At 54.7% G+C, this 13,542-nt stretch overlaps 5 protein-coding genes across 5 annotated transcripts; 2 read left to right on the top strand and 3 right to left on the bottom strand.

The window, feature by feature from the left end:
- Window positions 1–143: 143 nt before the first annotated feature.
- BBK36DRAFT_1133816 (ribosomal protein S1) lies at window positions 144–811 on the top strand (the record flags this gene model as incomplete). The annotated part of the gene is made up of 3 exons (XM_024892116.1): window positions 144–185; window positions 279–502; window positions 610–811. The coding sequence occupies 3 exons, from the start codon at window positions 144–146 to the stop codon at window positions 692–694; spliced, it is 351 nt and encodes a 116-aa protein (XP_024745273.1). The 3' UTR covers window positions 695–811.
- A 323-nt stretch (window positions 812–1,134) lies between these two features.
- BBK36DRAFT_1130464 (hypothetical protein) lies at window positions 1,135–3,014 on the bottom strand (the record flags this gene model as incomplete). Its single annotated transcript, XM_024891845.1, has 5 exons — window positions 1,135–1,468; window positions 1,619–2,472; window positions 2,534–2,727; window positions 2,783–2,890; window positions 2,969–3,014. 5 exons carry the CDS (start codon window positions 3,012–3,014, stop codon window positions 1,135–1,137), a joined length of 1,536 nt encoding a protein of 511 aa, XP_024745272.1.
- A 595-nt stretch (window positions 3,015–3,609) lies between these two features.
- BBK36DRAFT_1136678 (cytochrome P450) lies at window positions 3,610–5,970 on the bottom strand (the record flags this gene model as incomplete). Its single annotated transcript, XM_024893065.1, has 8 exons — window positions 5,755–5,970; window positions 5,663–5,673; window positions 5,555–5,566; window positions 5,414–5,503; window positions 5,199–5,349; window positions 4,667–5,118; window positions 4,364–4,596; window positions 3,610–4,296 (listed from the first exon to the last, which is right to left on the bottom strand). Exons 4-8 carry the CDS (start codon window positions 5,480–5,482, stop codon window positions 3,612–3,614), a joined length of 1,590 nt encoding a protein of 529 aa, XP_024745271.1. The 5' UTR covers window positions 5,483–5,503; window positions 5,555–5,566; window positions 5,663–5,673; window positions 5,755–5,970.
- A 1,821-nt stretch (window positions 5,971–7,791) lies between these two features.
- Window positions 7,792–11,208, bottom strand: BBK36DRAFT_1130613 (hypothetical protein; the record flags this gene model as incomplete). Its single annotated transcript, XM_024891857.1, has 8 exons — window positions 7,792–9,788; window positions 9,861–9,906; window positions 9,966–10,050; window positions 10,114–10,155; window positions 10,264–10,390; window positions 10,449–10,781; window positions 10,847–11,014; window positions 11,118–11,208. 8 exons carry the CDS (start codon window positions 11,206–11,208, stop codon window positions 7,792–7,794), a joined length of 2,889 nt encoding a protein of 962 aa, XP_024745270.1.
- Window positions 11,209–11,983: 775 nt separating this feature from the next.
- On the top strand, window positions 11,984–13,274 carry BBK36DRAFT_1189795 (hypothetical protein; the record flags this gene model as incomplete). The annotated part of the gene is made up of 2 exons (XM_024896640.1): window positions 11,984–12,073; window positions 12,158–13,274. The coding sequence occupies 2 exons, from the start codon at window positions 11,984–11,986 to the stop codon at window positions 13,259–13,261; spliced, it is 1,194 nt and encodes a 397-aa protein (XP_024745269.1). The 3' UTR covers window positions 13,262–13,274.
- Between the last annotated feature and the right edge of the window lie 268 nt (window positions 13,275–13,542).

Raw genomic sequence — 13,542 nt, 5'->3', positions numbered from 1 at the left:
CTTGGAACTTTTCCACTTTCCTCTCCGACAACAACAGCAATCCAAAAAATCAACCAACGGCCTCATCACTTTGCCGCAACGCAGATCGCGCCATCTTCAATCCCTATCAAACCGATCCGTTCGAGTCGTGAAGCCGTTTCAAAATGTCTTACCAGAAGAACGAGAAGGACGTCCAGGAGCCGGCTGTTCGTGTTCACCCCGTCATCACCCTCTGCCAGCTCCCATGCCGAAGCTAGGGAGACGACGTCCAGCAGAGATCGCTAATACTTCCCGTTCAGAAGAGCCACAAGATCCGCATCACCCTGTCTTCCCGCAAGGTCCAGGTCCTCGAGAAGGTCTGCTCCGAGATCATCGACCGCGCAAAGACCAAGGACCTCCGCGCCAAGGGCCCCGTCCGCTTGCCCACCAAGTGCCTGACCGTCACTCCCCGCAAGACCCCTTGCGGTGAGGGTTCCAAGACCTGGGACCGCTTCGAGATGCGCATCCACAAGCGTCTCATCGAGTGCGTCTTCCCTTCCCTTCTCTTTCCTTTATCCTGTTTCTGTTCCGCTTTCTATGGCATCATTGGGGGGGAAACAACCGCTAATCTTAGTTATTTTTGTTATGCAGCCTCCACGCCCCTACCGAGGTCGTCAAGCAGATCATTGTCAACATCGACGCCGGTGTCGAGGTTGAGGTCACCATTGCTGCTTAAGCGAAGCTCCAATCTCGTAAAGATGTTGGAGTGGCGTTGAGGGCGGTTGAGACCGCTCTCAAAGCAGATAGGCACTCAATAAACTGGTTCAAGACATATATCCTTTGTTTCTTCTCGCATTCATGGTGACAATGATGCCTCTTGCCTCTCTGTGCCCCAAGACATACAAATGGAATCAGGGCCTTGAAAGACTGTTGAAGGATATCAGAGGCACGCCCAATCTTCCGACCCCAATGGCGTCGTTACATTCTCATGAGGTTTCGCTTGTCGCTGGTTGATCCTGTCATCAAAAGTGCACCCTGAAAACGCCGTCTTGTCCGCCTTAGTTACAGAATACGTATTCGTATTGATAACGCCAATATTGATCCCTTCATTAACTCCATCTCATGCCCGTTTGAGCTCCAGTCCATATGGTGGGTGTCCGTAAATATCAAGGCTCGTTAGAAATCCCACTGTGTACATTCTCGCGGCGGTGGTAGCTCTGGCATCAGTCCGTCCGCGAATACCCCCGTCTGGGCAAAGGCAGCCCACTGTTTCTTCACCGTGTCGCTGTATTCTTGAATAGGTAGTTCTGTATCCTTGTTGTATCCTGGGGGCCCGTTGGGGAACCATATCCTCGTCCATGTGCCGTCAAACGCACGAATGCCAGGCTGTCCACCTTGATATGTTACAGGCTGCCCTTTGAACGTGGCAAGCCGCCCATCCATTGTTCTTGTGCTATAGCTCTCGATAGGAGGATGCTGCTTGGAGCTATTGGGTGGGTAGGGGTTGTTGCTGTTTGCCGCACCTCCCGTCTGAGCAGGTTGCTGGGCGGCTGCAAAAGGGTTCGGGTTGGCCTGTTGCTGCTGTCCGAACGGGCTCGCGTTGCTTTGCCCAAAGCTTGGTCCAGACGCTTGGTTCGCCGCCGCCGCCCCCAAGGGTGACGGCTGAGAAGGTTGTTGCTGTTGTTGGGCAAACGGATTGGCGGCAGGGGCTGCTGGGCCCTGGTTTGCGGATGCGAATGGATTGGCCGCAGGTGCCGATGGCTGTCCAAAGGGAGAGGCAGCTGCAGGTTGAGCCGGCTGAGCAAATGCACTGGGGGCATTGTTGGGTTGGTTCGAGATGCTTGAGCCAAAGGGATTGGGTGCGCTGGGCCCTTGTGAGCTGCCGAAAGGATTGGCAGCAGGAGAAGGGCCAGCGTTTGTTGCGCCAAAAGGACTTGCGCCGGCGCCAGCCGCAGAACCAAATGGATTCGGCTTCTGACCAAGCTGACTAGGCTGGCCAAAAGCACTTGCTTGTGTCTGGGATTGCCCGAATGCACTGGGCTGGGCGTTTGGCTGAGGTGCCTGGCCAAAAGCCGGGGCACCAAACGGACTAGGTTTGGCCCCGAGAGCAGACGGCTGACCAAAGGCCGACGTCGTTTGTGGTTGACCAAAGGCAGAGGCCGTCTGAGCCGGTTGCCCGAATGCTAATGATGGTTGAGTTGGCTGTCCGAATGCCGACTGTGAGGGTTGGCCAAAGGGATTGGGCCGTTGTCCCAGAGCGGCTGGTTGGCCAAAGGCGCTTGCTGTTGTCTGCGTCGCCGTGTTCCCGCCAAAGGGGCTTGCGGCTGCGTTCGGCCTTCTTCCCACGGAAAACACCCCAAACGGCGCGCCCTGGGTTCCCTCTCTGCATATATCATGTCTGTTCGGGTGCCGGTTCTCTCCTTCGACGATGAATCGTGCCGCTTCCATGGGATTTCGCGCCGCGCTTTCCATTTGCTGCTTCGCGTTTTGGTACAGTTGTTGTGCTTCGTTCAGCTGCGCGCGCCTTTGTTAGAACAGTAATTGGGGATTGGGAGAGAGAAGATGAGATCCCTACAGCCTGCTGTTCGTTTCCTGAGGCTTTGCCCGCGAGATAGTGGAGCCTGAGTTCCTCGAAGCTCTGTTCGCGCGGATAGCCTCCAAAGAGCTGGTCCGGAGCGTCTCGCCCCGGGGCATACGCAGACAAGATCCATTGTGGCGCCTCAGACGTCAGATCCTTCTCGATGACTTCGGGGGCTATGCTGTATTTTGCTGTTTGCAGAGGTCAGCTCCGTCGAGGGCGGTCGGATCCCGTGCATCTTCTCACATAACGCGTTGTCATTGCCGCCTGTGTTGGCTCCTCCCAAGGCTCCGAAGCGGTTCGAGGACTGGTTGCGATTGCCTCCGGCATTGGGGTGCTCGTAGCGACAGCTGTCTAAGGGACGGGGAATGATTAGCATCTCGAGCAAGGGAGCAGCTCGCGAGGACAGCTTCCAATTAAGCGTGAACGTACTGCCGAACTTGCAATAGCCTTGCTGGTAGAATCTGCACACCGCCATGATGGGCAGCAAATGATGTTCTCAGTATGTTCGCAGCCTTCATGCCATCGCGAAATATCGACTTTCCAACGGCGTCTCGCGATGGTGGTGAGAAGAGGAAGAGAAGCAACAGAGGTGTCGGAGCAATTAAAGGTTGGCGATTAGATAAGGTGCTAGGCAGGAAAGACAAAGGCAAGTTGCTAGCAGAGACAGCCTTGCACAGCCTTGGACGATTGATTGGCTGTCGGGCGCCATCGCAGAAGAGGTGAACCAATCACATCATATCGAGCATTGCGGCGTCTACTGTATGTATTAATCACTCTTCTCGTCATTTTGTCTGGAACCAGATTAATTTGGTGAGTCTCCAGAGTCGCTAGGTAAGAAGCCCGGCTTTCTAGCCATGCGTGGAGTATTCAATTAGGTGTGTTAGGAGGATACTGAGATTGGGCTATTTTCATCTTGGAAATTTTCTTGTTTTTTTTTCTAGTTGGTAGATACTTATTACGGTTTACATTCCATTGTCATAGATATCCAATGCTTCATGCGCCATGCAATCTTTCTTTACTTTGTCGATCCAGTCTTAGCCACGGTGAACGTACATGATTCACAAACCACGGCCTAAGCCTTGTCGGCCAGTCTAAACTCAACAATGGGGCCCTTCTTAGCACTGGTAAAGATATCGGCCAGCTGGAACTCATCAGGGCGGTGTCGGCCCCATTCCAGATCGGCGCGGCCCTCGCTGGGATCCTGAACGCCGACCGCTCTCCTCATATCGTAGAGGTACAAGGCCCGAGCAAGCGTCAGGGTCATCTCGACATAGGCCAATCCCTTGCCGATGCATCCACGAGGTCCGATGCTAAAGGGGCAGAAGGCGCTCTGGGCCTCGGCGACGTCGTCCGCAGTCGTGGTCCTCTTGGTGGCAGGGTTGACGGCGCCGTTGATCCAGCGCTCGGGGGCGTACATGAAGGGCTGGGGGTAGTAGGCTTCGTTGTGGTGGATGTTGTAGTGAGGGGTCCCGACGACGATTCCGGCGGGAATGACCTCGCCGTCGATGGTGATGCCACCGGGCAGAACTTCACGGGGGAGAATGCCGCCGACAGAGGGAGACATGCGCATGGCTTCGTCGATGCAGGCACGAAGATAGGTGCAAGATGCGAGAGTGGCTCCCTGGACGATCTCCTCGACGTCGTTGAACTTGCCTCGGATTTCGTCGGTGACCTTCTTCAGCGCGTGGGGATTGCGGGTGAGGTAGAACAGGGTAGAGGCCATGGCGGTCGAGGTTGTATCCGATCCAGCAATGATGCTATTGCCTGGTTAGCCGTTGTTGATGACATCTCAGAAATTCACATTGGATCTAAGAAACCACTTACAGAAGGTTAGACTCTCCCCACAGCTCGGGAGTAGAGAAGCCCTGGCCGGTCTCGGGATCACGGGCCTTGAGGAGGTAGTAGAAGAAGTCGCGGCGGTCCGTCTCTTCGCCCAGCTTGGTTCTCTCGGTCAGCTGGGCCTTGCTGTAGGCCATGTAGCGGGCACGTCCGGCGGCCAGCTTGGGGAACATGATCTTGTCAAACTTGAGCTTGTCGACGATGGGCATGGTGCCGCACTGCAATGCGATAGATATGTCAGCTCCTTCGTCAGGTCGCTATTGAGAGATAGACATGCGCATGACTCACAAGAAGATGCCTGGTAGTGGCGGCCTCAACCAAATCCAGGGCGAATCGGTTATCTGGGCTCTCCAGCATGTGAAACGCCTTGCCATAGCTGAGATCGCCGAGAATGTCCATGGCGAGATAGTTGCACCAGTGGGCCATGTTTCGCGGCTGAGTCCAGCCCTTGGAATCGCTGTTTCCGTCCTGGAGGCCAATCTGCTCGCAAAAGGTGCGGATGTTGTTGAGGATGTACCGCTGCATCTCCTTCATGGCGCTCTCGGAGAAGGCGTGGGACAGCACGCGGCGCTTGCGGGCGTGGACGTCCTTGTCGCGGGTGTTGTGGGTGTTGGCGACGGGGTGGGCAAAGGAGTTGTAGAACTCGGCCTTGCGGACGTTGGACTTGAAGCCGTAGATGTCCTTGAGGGACTGGTTGGTGCTGAAGGAGAGGGAGTTGGGCCCGTAGCGGACGACCTTGCCTGTGTTGCCGAGGCGTGTTAGACGGCAGATACGACCCAGGGCATAGCCATTGCTCTGAACGGCTTCAATGCTGCCTTACCGTATTTCTGGTGCAATCGCCAAAACTGAAGATGGCGGTCGCCCTTCCAGGCGTGGTACAGCTGGTAGCCATCCGTGAGCTTGGCGATGAGAGGGCCGGGATACTTGGCAAGAGGGTGGAAGAAGATGCGGTAGATGGCGATGGAGAAGATCTAGACGTCGCGTTAGCACAACAAGCCCATTGCCATGATGATTCCCATGCGCTTCGAGACTTACATAGAAGGCTCCCGCCCCAAACAGGAGCCCCAGCCAAGTGATGGCGTGTTGTACGCTGAGCGACAGCATCTTTGCTGCAACACTTTCAAAGAACTCAGCCCAGCAGAGGAATTGCCAGACGAAGACGAAGAAGTAAAAAGGGAAGAAGAAGAAAGAAGGAAGCGAAACAACAGCTACTAAATAAAAACACAAGAAAGTCCCAATTCCACCAAACAGAAGAAGCGCCCTCCCCCAGTCCGGCCGCTTCACCCGCTCAATCCATCCCTCCTCCTCCCAAAGAAAGCTTGGTTAACCCGCAAAAGAATCCATCCATTGGCGCCACCCCTCCCTCCCTTGTCCAAAACAGCGCTGTGCTTTGACTCGTCGATTGGGGGCTTTCGCTGCCGGTTGGCGTTTGCATCTCCCAAGGGGGGGATTTCGGCTTCCTACGGCACACTCTGCGCACTGGCTTATCGATTACACATGTCCATGCAGGGCAGCGCGCTCAAATCGCAGCAAAAGTTGATGACATCGGTGGCCCGGATCAGCCCTACTGGCGCTTAGATTCGGCGGGGAAAAACCGTCGTTTCTCATTTTCCCTTCCAGTTCTCCAAACCCGCAACCCCCGAGACTCCGGGGTCTGTGCGGGGGGGAGAACTTGGAGGGGTTCATTCTTTTTCTGGGCTGTGCTTGGAATTTCTCGAGTCGTCATTGGGGAAGCGGAGGAGCTCCAGATTTCCGTCGGCGTCACTTCTCTTGCCGGATTCCATTCTCATCGGGTGTCATTGGCTCGAGGGTTGCGTCTGGGGCTGCTGGGGTACGGCTTGGTCACGGGGACGTGCATCGCATGTCTGCATCGTGCATGTCCTCGAATCGGTGAGAGGAAATGCGCCGAAGGGAAAGGATAGCTGTTCACTCAAGATCATTGTAACAGCCAGCTTTGAGCTCTACTCTACTTTACTCGAACCACATGTATTTCGACGCAGTAGCGAACAAGACACCATTATCATCCTCCCCATCTTCCACAAAGTACGTGACCGCATGCAGAGAGACAACTTGAAGTTCATCGCTTATAAACCCGACATAGATAAGCTGCCCCCCCTTCCGCCCGCCCATAATCAAGTCCCCGTCATAACTGAAGTCAAAAACTCAAAAGCGCCATATAAGCAGCTAAAACCAGGTCCAACATATGAAAAGCGATTCAAGCCGCTCTATTCTCTTTGGAACCAATTCCGCCCCCGTTCCGCCATCTCTGGATCAAGCCAAAGGGGGGCGGCAGCAGAAAGACAAGCGTGGGCAGGGCGGATGCCGCCGGCAGACAAGATGCGAAAAGACAAACCGTTGGCTCCAGTTCTCTCCTCTCCACTTTTCCCGAGGTCCGGAAGCGTTGTGGGTCTCCCTCTGCGGTGCCTCCACGAGGTACAATAAGATGCACGTAGTTTCACAGTCAGATGTGAGATCGATGACGACGGCTTCATGCATTGGCATTGATGTGTAGGAGTGTGCCAGGCTACCTCTCTTACTGGGGCATCGTATAGCCCGCAGCGAGATGCCGAGAGGAATGAAAGAATGTAGTGATAGTAGCAGAGAGGAGAATCTCATATCCAGCTACAGCAGTAGCACAGAGCTGAATCTTATACCTATCTACCTAGCTATAGCTTATAATCACTACTGTACCTACCTACTCTAGGTATGCACCTGCCAAGACCATGCTGCTCAAGGCCAAAGAGCACATACTATCTCACGCCAACTGCCAACCGAGTGGCAACTCGCCCGTCAACACTCCTGGCCTGGCTCACAGCTGGCGCCACGTTTCCAGCCAGCCCCCAACAACGTCCCTGAGGTACCTATATATACCAAAAGTCCGGGAATGTTCATCAGGGGGGCAGTCGAGCGGTATATCGAATTGAACGTGTTGGAGGTTGGGCGGCCGAGGAAGGCACCGATTCGATAACCGGCGGCTGTCCCGCCTTTTTGCTCTTTTTTGCTTTTATTTTTTTTATATCGTGCGTTGATCAAGGTGTTTAGAAACTCCTGAGTCGAACTTTTAAGCTCGCAGCTGCTGACCATTGCTACAAGTGATGCTGATATGTATAGTAATAATGGAGGCAGCTGAGCCTCCATGGTATATCTGGCCACGCTCTAGAGTGAAAGGGAAGTAAGGATTTGTTATTAATTTACAACCACACTCATGATATGCCACAGTCATGCCCTCCCTAATCATTAATCAATAGTAGCCGTGGCCGTTTCCCGTATCAGGTCCCTAATTTTTCACCATTTTCCCGCTCCATCAGGGCGAAAGCAAGTCAAGAAGAAAAGAAGCCAAAATCAACCCGCCCAAATCACCGCCCAAGTAACTCCGTCCAGACAAGCTTTTACAATCCCGCCGGGTGCCGAAATTAGTTGTTGTAGTAACGTGGTTCATCAAACACGTGGTATCGATGATCTCTCACGCCTTCTCCCCTGAACATGGCAGGGTAGCGCCAGCCTTCGGGCACGTCCTCTTCCTCCACGCGGTGATCCCGCTCCTCGGGTGACTGGGCTTCGAGCGCCGCAATCTCGGCCTCTGACGAGGGAATCACAAATTTGGCCGTCTGGAGCTCCGTATCGGTGATTGTGCTGCGGCTAACGCGTGCATATCCAACGCGCTTGATGTTCTTGAACAGGATGTATTCGCACCATCGATCCCAGTCGGTCGGGTCAACGTCGTGCATGCCTGACGTCTCGCTCACATAGGTGTTGTAGTTGCCCTCGAGGGGCTCGGTCACCAAGTAACTCAGGAGGAACGCCGGCCGATCCGTTGAGCCCATCAACTTCGCGAGGTATTCAGACTGGAGTCGACGATCCTCCGGGTCTTCCTCCTGGCCAGAGTGGAAGACGAACACGTCGACAAGCTGACCGTAGACATCCAGCGTAGCATGGATAGCCGGTGCCAGCTCGCCGACTGGGCTCGGAAGGAGGTGGTGCTTGGATTCCACAATGGGGAACTTGGACAAGAGGGCAGCGCCCCAGGTGTGCTTGTTGGGGCCCGGGCCATAGTCGACATACATGCCCAGATCTTCGGCCAGGAACTGGGTGGTATCTCGGTTGCCCATGATGATACGTTGCAGGTCCGACTCTAGGAGGCCAATGACGTCGACCTCCATCTCCTTGATCAGATCGCGCATGCGATACTCTGAAGACCACATGTCGTTATCCAGAGAAAAGTGAATCGTCCAGATACCCGCCGTCAGGATTCGATCTTCAGGGTGGTAAGGCTTGTAATCATTGGAGGGGAACCTTCTGAAGGCCGCACACATGAACAAGACGTTGATGATGATGGTGGACAACCCAAAGTACTTCTTATGCTGCGAGGGGGACGAGCGGCGAGCGGCGTGGTGTCGGGGCTGCGATACCTGGTAGTCGTACACACCGGCGCCAATCATCAGCATAGTCGTAAGCATGACCCAGTCGGTATGCTCACGGACCAGCGGACCACCGGGCACGAATGCATAGGCAACAACCCACACGTGGAACAGCACCAGGAAGTTGTAGAACAGGAAGCCCAAGCCAAATGTCACTGCGGGCTCCTTCTTCGCGGCGTTGGAGATGAGCGGCACAGAAACCGCCATGAGGTATACCGCCAGACCGAGACCGCCGTAGTAGCCGAACCAATGGCTGAAGAAGGTCAGGATGGTAGCACTGATGGCTCCCACCGCGTACTGGGGCCAGCTTCCCGCAAGGCCTGGCTTGTTGATGCCGAGGAAGATGCCGACAGACATGGCAGCAACGGTGAACCAGCCATGTGTGGAAAAGTACGGTCCGCGAATCGGATAGCCCTCCCAGACCCAGAGGATCATGGTGCTCGTGTCGGAGAGCAACGAATGCAGACCAAAAAACAGGCCGCCAACACCGAGAGCAGCAAGCACACTTGAGCCCTGTTGTTTTGGCTCATCGCTCAAGGAGCCGCCGGTGAGAGGGCCCTTTCTAGTAAACCGGAGAGCAGCCAGGGTGCCCAGCACAAGGCCGGTACCGTTCCATCCACCATTGGCGGCATGCATAATCGGCCAAATAGGGTTGTTCGTCGTCCAGGCAAACTTCATGGTGGACGACAAAATCAGGCCAATCATCCACCCAAGCACCTTGGTCTCAAGTCGGACATTGTGAACCGAGTCTGCATGCAGAGAGCTGGCCCAGCCGAGACATGAAAGTCCCACACCAAGGCCAACCGCGCACAAGCGAAGCACCGGGTCGACGACGAGATATGCAGCAACCCCACAGAGCGACAGAACGTGGATCAGTCGCAAATTGTTCACCACAAAGGAGCGGAAGACGCTGATTCCCAGTAGCGATGGCGCGACAGTCACCATGACGAAGGCTTCGAAGCCAGAAATGCCCATATGCCAAAGTGGGAAATCTGGTTGCAGTTTAGCGCAAGGATCTCACTTGTATTGCAATGTCTAGGGCTTCAGATGGATGGGAAACTTACACCACACGACAAGGCCAAGGCTGGTAAGCATTGACCAAAAGACAAACTGCAACAAGTCAGCATCGGCAGGATCGAGCATAAGAACAATGCGCTTTGGCAGCTAACCCCATGGTAAACGCTGGCGGCAGTATCCAGAGCTTCGGCAGTAGTAAATCGGATGGAGAAAAAGCCGCCTGTGATCTGTTCCTTTCTAGTAGATGACCCGTCTGGTAAGCAACTGCGGAAATACATCACCGGGCGTGGAGGAACTTACTCCTTCTCCAGAACTGCAGAGGGGACCGAAGAGTAGTTTTCACTGTCAAAGAGAGACGACTTATTAGAGGGTCTTGTTCTTGTAGAATAGTTACATTGGACACGGCTTGGCGAGACCGGATTCTATTATCTGGGAAGCCATTGCACGTACCCCTTGCTGGTTCCCTTGACATCCTTTACCAATATCTCAAATGTGTCGAAATCGAGGGCAGTGACGGCATCGAAGGCCACATCGAAGAGGATCAAGGACCATTCGAAAAAGGCGTATGTCGTGTAAGCTAGATTTGCGTCAGTTTTGATTCGGCGCCCACCATCTCACGGGCAGGGAATAGTTACCTCCGGCGACACGGTGGACCTTGTGTTGGATGAAGAAATAGATCAGAGGCACCAGAGTTCCAAAGAAAAGGCCCGCCAAGCGCTTGCGCCACTTGATTGCGGAGGGATTCGGCGGGCTCAGAGCAATGCAGCCGGTCGTCCATGGCAAGGTGCAAACAATGTAGGATATCATGAGAATGTCGTGCCAATCGTGATCGTCCGTAGATGTGATGTACGTCCAGCCACCGCAGGTCAATGTTCGCAAGAGGCCCATGGTAGCGATGAAGCCTGGGAGCTTGGAGTCGGACCTGCGCGTCAAGATGTACCACAGGCCGACCAGCGCAAATCGAGGCCCTAGACGGGTCGATTCAGGTCAGCTTCAGAATTCCTCTCGTGTAATGCCATTCGGTCGTCTGTACCTGATGTGATGGCAATGAAGATCATGAAGAACGAGCGCTCCGGGTATCGGTCGCCGATCGTCGCAGAGACAGACGGGAACCACTCGTCGGGGTATCCATAGAACTCATTCTGAACGATCTTGTGGTAATGCAGAGAGACGCCGACGATCAATGCACTGATGAAGGCAGCTGCGCGAGGTTAGCAACAGCAAGAAAAGGCAGCAGAGACCACCAGCCTCTGGTTGCGCAACTTTTTCGATTCCCAAGCCTAGCACGCCCACGAGTCACTCACTGTAAGCCACAGCCGTATGCGCCCAGCTAACCCACTGGCCGTTGAAGCTGAGGACGACGCCGCCGTCCTTGTCCTTGTATCTCGACGCCATCGCGACAAAAGAGAGAGACGCAGGTCGCGGTCAAACGAGCGTCCGGAGCATCCGGAGATAAAGGACTGTGAGAGGTGAACGAGGGGAGATATGAATCATGAGAGATTGGCTTTTTAGCAGCCCGAGCCGAGGGCCTTTTTTTCGCGATCGTGTCAACAGGCGACTTGACCCCCCCGGTGCCCGCTGTCTGTGGGGATGGCAAGGATTGGATGGTGGAAACACGTCGTTTTGCGCGAGCTTTAATGGCGTTGAGCGAGGATTAGACGTCGTTCGCGGGTGGACACGCACCGCCCACTAGGCCGCCTTCGGCCGTGACGACAAGCTGCCCTGGGCCGGCTGCAGTGATGGACGACATTTGCACATGCAAGTCAGCAGAGCCGAGCCGCAGCCATTGCAATGACGGGCATGATCGGCTCAGTCCACAGCTCCTGAATGAACAATGACTCCCAGCATAGCATTGAGGGAACTGCATAATCGTACATAGGGCAATGGAGCACTTGTAAAGTATCTTACATGCAGAATAGGTACAGTAAGGTACAGTACGCAGCTTACGTGACGGGATGAACATGGGCTCCCCAAAGCGGACTAGACGCTGTGCCTTGATCGTTCCGACAAAACATGTGTCAAGGCTCGATAACGGAAAAGGCGCGCACTAACAGCCAGCTCCACTAAAATTTTCTGGCAGCCTCATGAAAACTTCGGCCAGTGTCTGCTTCAACCATCTACCCCAATTCCTTACGCAGAGGATTAGCCCTCCGATTGATCCGTCTCAACCATGGCCGGAGTATCAGACAAGGCGAGATTCTATCTCGAGCGCTCGGTCAACCAACTGCGGGAGTGGGAGACCAAGTCGATATTCACAAAGGTAAGAGCTGTCCGGCGAGCACCAGCTCGAGAGCCTCCTATGCCATGAAGGCGAATTAATAGGTAGCTAACGCTGCGAGTACAGGATGAGATTCGAGCAATTGTCCAGAAACGAAACGACTTCGAACACAGAGTGCTTTCCCCAGGCAACACCCCCGCCGAATGGTCGTCCTATGCTCGGTGGGAGCAGTCCCTCCAGACACTCTGCTCCAAGCGATGCCAGAGACTAAAGCTTCGCAATCTCAACTCCGCCCATGCCAGCCAGGCTCGGGTGCTCGCCATCTACAACCGGGGCGTTAACAAACACTCTGGATCTGCTGCGCTCTGGCGCGAATACCTTGCGTACCTGGCCAAGGTCAAGGCGGCGAAGCGCTGGCGGAAGACCATGACGAGGGCCATCCGAATGCTGCCCAAGGACCCGGAGCTGTGGACGCTGGCGGCCAATCGATTCGCGAACGACGGCGACATGGCGTCTGCCAGGAATTGCTTCATGAGGGGCTGCCGATTCTGCACCTCGGACTGCGGGCTGTGGCTCGAGTACGCCAGGTGTGAGATGAAATGGCTGGAGAAGATGGAGAAGAAGAAGGCCAAGGGAGAGCCGGTGGTGCCGCCTCGCCCGGCAAATGACGATGATGAGCTCTTGTTGCTGGGCAGTGACGACGAGGACGAGGGCGACGATTTGTCTCTCCCGGAGCCATCAGCAAAGCAAACAAAGGTCTTCAACGAAGAGGCGAAGCAGGAGCTTGCGTCAAATCCCGCCATGGATGGCGCTATTCCGATGGCCATATTCGACATATCTCAGAGGCAGTCCTTCTTCAACGCTGAGGTCGCAGAGCAGTTTTACTTCATGTTCTGTTCGTTCGCCAAGCTCTCTGTCCAGCCAAGGATATCCCAGCATGTCCTGGATGCCCTGGACGAGCAATTCCCCAACGATCCTTCTACTTGCAACTGCCACATTAGACAACCCCTGTTGGGCGTCTCGCCATACACGGTCGAATTCCCTCGACAGCTTGTGGTGGCCTTGCAGCGGTTGGGACCATACCTGGAGAGCACTACGGATAGGGCTTCGCTGGAGAAGAAGACCATGGCATGGATAGACGAATACCTGCAGCTGGAGGACTTGGACTCGGATCTCAGGGCAGTATTGGAGCGTACTAGAGCAAGACTGAGTGGGACTGTCGCTGCTTAGATCAGGAGATACATACCCGTTGCTTTCTCAAGCAAGCTTCCAGAATTATATGACGCATTTTATCTTTGTATAACCACGTTTACCTCAGGCGCCGTAGCTCAAAGCTCAAGCCCATCCGCGTCGAAACCTCAAACGTAAGGCTCAAAGACTCAACGGCTCTGGATGCCTCATCCACGAGGAGTCAAGTCTTCACGTGAGCCGAAATCGTCCATAAATTCTGACGTCCATCCCTCTCTTCTTTTTTCTTTCTTCTCTCCTCCTTCATCCATCCCAGACCGCTT

This window comes from Trichoderma citrinoviride, assembly GCF_003025115.1.
Source record: "Trichoderma citrinoviride strain TUCIM 6016 unplaced genomic scaffold BBK36scaffold_20, whole genome shotgun sequence".
Classification (NCBI taxonomy): domain Eukaryota; kingdom Fungi; phylum Ascomycota; class Sordariomycetes; order Hypocreales; family Hypocreaceae; genus Trichoderma; species Trichoderma citrinoviride.
The sequence above is the reverse complement of the archived record's forward strand: the minus strand, read 5'-3'. Positions and strand labels throughout refer to the sequence as shown.